Source organism: Capricornis sumatraensis, chromosome 2 (assembly GCF_032405125.1).
Source record: "Capricornis sumatraensis isolate serow.1 chromosome 2, serow.2, whole genome shotgun sequence".
In the NCBI taxonomy this organism is placed as follows: Eukaryota; Metazoa; Chordata; class Mammalia; order Artiodactyla; family Bovidae; genus Capricornis; species Capricornis sumatraensis.
This window is the reverse complement of record NC_091070.1, coordinates 82,368,545-82,374,705: the sequence shown is the minus strand read 5'-3', so window position 1 is coordinate 82,374,705 and position 6,161 is coordinate 82,368,545. Positions and strand designations below refer to the sequence as shown.

The following is a 6,161-nucleotide window of genomic DNA, read 5'->3' as shown; positions in this document are numbered from 1 at the left end:
TTTCCACTGAATACATCTTGGAGATGTTTCATATCATTATATAGGAAGTAAGCTCAGTCTTCATCTTAACTGCTGCAGAGTATCCTATTTTATGGATGTCACAAATTATTCATTTGGTTCTTATCAGTGGGCATGTAGGTGGTTTCTGGTATTTGGTGCTTATTTGAGCTGAGTTTTCAAAGAGGTAGAGTGCAACAAGAGCCAACCCACTGAGGCTGGGGGAATGCTAGTCTAGAGAAAGGGACCAACATGGAGCACAAAGACACATGGTATTTAGGGATAATTTCTTGTGGTTCAAGATGTCTGGACAGTGGAGTGGGTGAACAGAAAAAGAGGAGGAAGAGGAGGCTGCAAGGGCAGGAAGAGATCAGATTGTAAACAGCCTTGCAAGTGTCATGTTAAGGAGTTTGGACTTCACCCATAATGGAAAGTAATCAAAAGGTTGTAAGAAACAGAGAAGAATTAATAGATGACTGAATTAATAAATGGGGGCGGGAGGGACAAATCTTCCATATGAATGAATTCTGATTAATAGATGTAGATGGGTAACAGAAAATAGACATTTAGAGAACTACATTAATAATTGCTGCAGGCGAGATCTACCAATGAATATTCAAATTAGTGGATAAAACTTTTCGAAACAAAATATTTGTATAGCCTCAAAGTATCTCCCCCCAAATATGTATTAATTATTGTGATGGATATCTGAATATTCTTTGACACTCCCTCTTCAGGAAGTGGAGCTTAAGTGCACCGGACTTGCTCACTCATTGCTAATGAATAGGATATGGAAAAAGAAAACTGTCAGTAGTAATTTTACACTGGACAAACCTGGCAGACATCGCCTCAACCAAGTGATCAAGGTCAGCATCACCAGTAATGTTGGTATAGGGTGCCCCTGAAAAATGAGATGAGAATGGCCCGTCACCTCTGTGGCATCCCTCCCCAAAAGCCATAACCAGAGGCTAATTATGAGAAAACATCAGATAAACTCAAACTGAGAGGCATTCTATAAAATCTTTAATCAGTACTCTTCATAAGGGTCAAGGTCATTAAAAAACAAAGACTGAGAAACTGTCATACACAGGAAAAGACTAGAGATGTGTTGGCTAAATGTAACGTGGGACCCTGGAACAGTAAAAGGACATTTGAGGGGAAAGTGGAGAAATAGAAAGTCTTTATTTTAGTTACTATCATTACATCAGTGTTACTGTCTTACTTTTCATAAAGGCACCATAGCTATTTTTAAGATGTTAATATTAGAAGGAACTGGGGGAAGATAAACCATGATACTCTGTATTATCTTTGCAAATGTTCTGTAAACGTAAAATTATTTCAAAATAAGTTTTAAAAAAGAATCAGGGAATGTCGTGATTAGATTCACATTTTAGGAGCATCTCAGTGGTTGCAGTGAGGAATAAGGTTGGAAAGGGAAAGACCAGAGTAGGGAAGTTACAAGGTCTTGCTACAAAAAGTCAGGAAGGGATAGTAGAGGCCCACCCAGATAGGGGCAGAGGCAGCAGGAATCGTGGGCCATGGGCAGACTGGAGATAGCTCTAGAAGGTAACTGTATCACACCTGGTGAGGGTTTGGTAAGGAAATAAGACAACTCAAGATGACACCTACCTCTCCAGCTCTAGGAGTTAGATAGATAGTATCATTCACTGTGATGGAGAAAACAGGAAGAAGAACAGTTTTCAGGGAAACTTTAGTTCAATTTTAGACCTGTTGAGTTTGAAGTACATTTGACAGGTCCACGTGTCCATCAACAGATGAATGGATAAACAAAATGTGGTATGTCTACACAATGGAATATTACGCAACCTTAAAAAGGCATGACATTCTGACTCATGCTACAACAACCTTGAAAATATTATGCTAAGTGATATAAGCCAGATACAAAAGGACAAATATTATATGATTCCACTTAGTCGAGGAACATCAAGCAGGCCAGTTCCTAAAGACAGAAAACTGAATCAAGGTTTTCAGAGGTTAAAAGGAAGGAGAATTGAGGAGTTATTATTTAATGAATACAGAGTTTCTGGATGATGAAAAAGTTCTGGATAAGTGGTGATGGTGTTACAACATTGTGACCATACAAAAATACCTCTGAATTATACACTTAAAAATTATTAAAGTGGTAAAAGTTTATGCTATGTATTTTTACCACAATATTAAAAAAAAATAGAAGGCCATCATTAATGCTGCAAAGAAGTCAAAATGAGATAAGTTCTGAAAAATTATCCTTTATATTATTCTGTGACTCAGAGGCCATTGGTGACATCTCCAGAGCCCCTGTGGTAGAGAAGAAGTGTTAAAAATCAGATTCCAATGGGTTGAAGGGTGATTGAGAAGTGTGTGGACAAATATGGCCAAATCTGGCTTGCTACCTATTTCCATAAACAAAGTTTTATTGCAACACAGCTCTGTTCACCCCTTCATGTATGTATTGCCTTTGGTTGTTTTTGTACTACCCCAGCTAGGTTGAGTGAGCTTCCCAGGTGGCTCAGTGGTGAAGAATATGCCTGCCAGTGCAGGAGACTTGGGTTCGATCCCTGGATCAGGAAGATCCACTGGAGAAGGAAATAGCAACCCACTTAGTATTCTTGCCTGGAAAATCCTGTGGACAGAGGAGCCTGGTGAGGCTTCAAGTCCACAGGGTTACAAAAGAATCAGATACAACTTTCTGACTAAACAACAACAAGCAAAGTAGCTGTCGCAGAAGCCATATGGCCTGCAAAGTCTAAAGTATTTACTCTCTGGACCTTTACAGAAAGTTTCCCAACCCTTGGACTAGACAAAACCCCAGTCTTTCAAATAGTTTGGTTTTCTTAGACAATTCCTGCCTTTGCAGTGAGGTTATTGGGTAGACAGCAGTGCCCTTTCAGTTACCTAAGAGAACAGACCAAATGTTGAACAATAATGATGAATAAGAAGGAGAAAGAAGAGGAAGTATGGGGAAGAGAAGAAATTCATTCTTTCCTTTCTCTTCACTTTTACCTTCTGTCTCTTACAACCCTGGAAAAAATGACTGAAAGTCCCTCCACCCAACCCCCCAAAAATACTCTCCACTAGTAAATTCTCACAATGACTGGTGATAATAAATGTTCTGAAATGGCCACAGACTGCAGTCTGGTTTAAAGTTTCCTCATTAACACAGGAAAATGCCCACAACCTGAGGCTTTTCAAGTGTTTATTAATTTACTTTCTGGGACTGAGTGCCAATATTTATCAGATCAAAGAGAGAGCCTCTGTCTTTAGCATTTACTGTGTATCAGGAATGATGCCAAGTTTTGAACCTAGATGACCTCATTGATAATCATCTGAACCAGCATATGGCCTTTCCCCATTTGACCAGTGGAGCAGCTGGGGCTCACTGGGGTTCCATACTCAGCCACAGACTCACAGCAAATTAGTAGCAGAATGAGGGTTTGACTTGACTTCCCCCTGATTCCAGGGACCCAGGTTGTTTCCACTGCACCATGCAGTCATCCTGTCCTCCACTTCATGATGGTTTAGGGGCATCTTGTGCCCATTCTAAGCAGAATCTAATATTTGGTGGGTTCTCGACCTATTTTAAGTCATGAGTCTGCCTTTTCACGCTGAGTTGGCTTATGATGTCTCAAGTGGACTGTAGGCTTTATCATGACCTGCTTCCCAACCTGTTCCTGTGCTCCTTCTTCCCAGAAGCCCCACTTTGATGGCCAACGTGATTCTGCCCAGAGGTATTTCTCTAAAACCATCTTGCTTTCGTGCACTGTGCCAGTGTCATATAATACCTGGGCTTCACTTGTTCCCACCTTACTGTTTATTTTTACATTGTCTGCAGTAATTCTTCAAGCTCGTGGTTAGGGACAGAGACCCAGTAAGGCAGCAAGAGGGTATTATAGTGACTTCCTCTGTTCCCATCTATTCACATCCACATGTTAAGCATGTAAACACATAGCACTGTGTGACTTCTTTCCTCTTTAAGGTTGTCCTTGATAGCACAACCTTTGACTGCCTAGATTTCTGCAGCCGTCAAATCAGAACCAAAAGGGAATCAGGAGGTCAGCCAACCCTTGACTGTACCACTGAGACCACCAACCGAGGACCAGAGAGGGCTGGCAACTTATCCAGGCACACACAGCTTATCAGCAGCAGGACTGGGAAGGCCTCTGGTCTCCCAGCTTCCAGCCTAGAGCTTATCCTGCTGCTGATCGCTACCTCCTGCCTGCCTCAGTTGATGAAGCAGGGGCCCGTCCCCCTGCCTGTGGACTGCTTACCTTGGAGCCCTTTTCATGAATGAGACCAGATGCAGAACTCCACATTGATCATTTCTGTCCCTCCCCTTTCTGCCTTCTGTTAAAGGCAGCCCCCCAGCTCCCAGCTGGCTCCTGTCCCCTCCCCCAGCCGGGAGAAGTTATTACATGAAGAGATCAGCTTACCAGTTTTCTTCAGAGCAGAGGCTGAGCTGGGAGCTCCGGGCAGTACATGAGGGAGAGCGGAGGGAACCAGTGCGGTGCCTAGCGGAACTCCAGGGCTGGAATCCCGAGACACAAGTGCATCTGCTAGCTGTTAGCACTTGGCAGAAGGAGTTCTCCTCTAGGGTAGTTCTAACTTTGGGTAATAATGTTTGTCAGCTACCTGATATTAACATTGCTCCACGTTCAAACAGCAGTGTTAGCAAGACCTGGGGGAGAGGTAAGCCAAATAAAATATCTTGTCAGAAGTTGTATTTTTGTCAGCATTATATTTCCTCTTCTATCTACCAAGAGGGATCAGGGAAGGGGTTTTTGTGGTGTGCAAAGAGTAATGCTTTATTTTGCTGTTTTAGGCTTGCCTTGCCTTTTCTTATAGAAAGATTTCTTTGCTTCTTAAAAAATCTTGTAATTTCTGAAACCTTTTTCTGGTACAGTGGCCACACCAGGGGATTGGCATGGCCTTGGTGACAGATACCTGGAGCATGTACACTTCTAATTCTGCTGTTGCTGGAAAAAAAAAAAAAATGTACTTGTCAGATTCCAGTAGGGACTGTTACCTGTTGAGAATATTTCTCCAGTATTGCTTATGCATGTTAAAGGAATTGCTTTTCTTTACTGCTTTGCATTACGTTTTCATCCTTTTTAGCTTTGATGTGCTTGGGGGTGGGGGGGAAAGTCTGTGCTTAACTTAGTATCATAGGTTTGAAGAAGGATAGTGGTGTATAACAGGTCTTGGAGCGTCCCAGATCTACCATAGACGGGAGGCATGTTTAAGACCCATGAGGATGATTTATTCTTATTGACTTAGCTCATGTTTGCTGGATACATTTCTGAGCATCATAGGTGCCTGTAGGAGCCAGTTTTTGACACAGGCAGAGATTGGAAAGGATGATCATATGGGCTGGAGAGGGAAGCTCTTGGGTGTAGCCACCCTCACCTGCAAAGAAGCCTGCAACAAATTTACCTCATTCACTCCTTTTACTTCTTGTTCTGATGAAAAGTCTGTGAGACTGAGGGCTGAGTTATGAAAAGACAACCTTTTTCCTGAATCCGTCTTCCCTTTGAAAAGCCAAGTGCAAACTGTATCTCCTAGAAATGCCACGGGGCCACTTCACAGCTCTGCCTTTTGTTAGCATTGTGGGGACAGAGAGAGCTCTGAAAGCCTCACGTAATGACTTTCCCTTTTCTAAGAGGAGTGGAAGGGAGCTGCTCCCAAATACAGGCTGCAGGGCAAGCTGTGGTTGCAGCAGGCTCGTTACTCCGTTCAAAGCAGACATGTGGGGCAGAGGCGTGTGGCCACGGGTCATTTGTCCTAGGCTTTTAGCCTATTAGTTACCCGTGTCCTCGGCAGATATTTTCTGGGCCTGTTGGGTGGGGGCTGTGGGTAGGAGGTAGGGGTCTTGAATGGGAGCTGGAGGAACTGAATTGGGTTAGTGATGCTGGAGGCTGAAAGCAGACAGACCATTGCCCTCTAGTTGCAGTTGAAGTTCGCAACTTCCCTGTTGATTTTTCAGTGTGGAGAGTAAATGACAAATGGGCTGGCCTGACTCAGCCTGGAGCACTTAAGCATGTGAGGGGAGAGCTCATATGGAAAATATTTCTATCACCGCTGCATGCGCATATGGTCTGGGGAGACCCCCGTACGGAGCAAATCACAGCGCTCCAGCAGCCCCTCAGTGGCGTGCCAATTACTCTTAT

General features: G+C 43.2%; 1 protein-coding gene across 1 annotated transcript in view; it reads left to right on the top strand.

The window, feature by feature from the left end:
- Positions 1-4,611: 4,611 nt before the first annotated feature.
- THSD4 (thrombospondin type 1 domain containing 4) overlaps positions 4,612-6,161 on the top strand; it is a 227,558-nt gene continuing 226,008 nt past the window's right edge. Inside the window, exon 1 of the mRNA XM_068966534.1 lies at positions 4,612-4,683. Coding sequence (XP_068822635.1) covers positions 4,612-4,683 — 72 coding nt within the window. The remainder of the gene's footprint in view (positions 4,684-6,161) is intronic.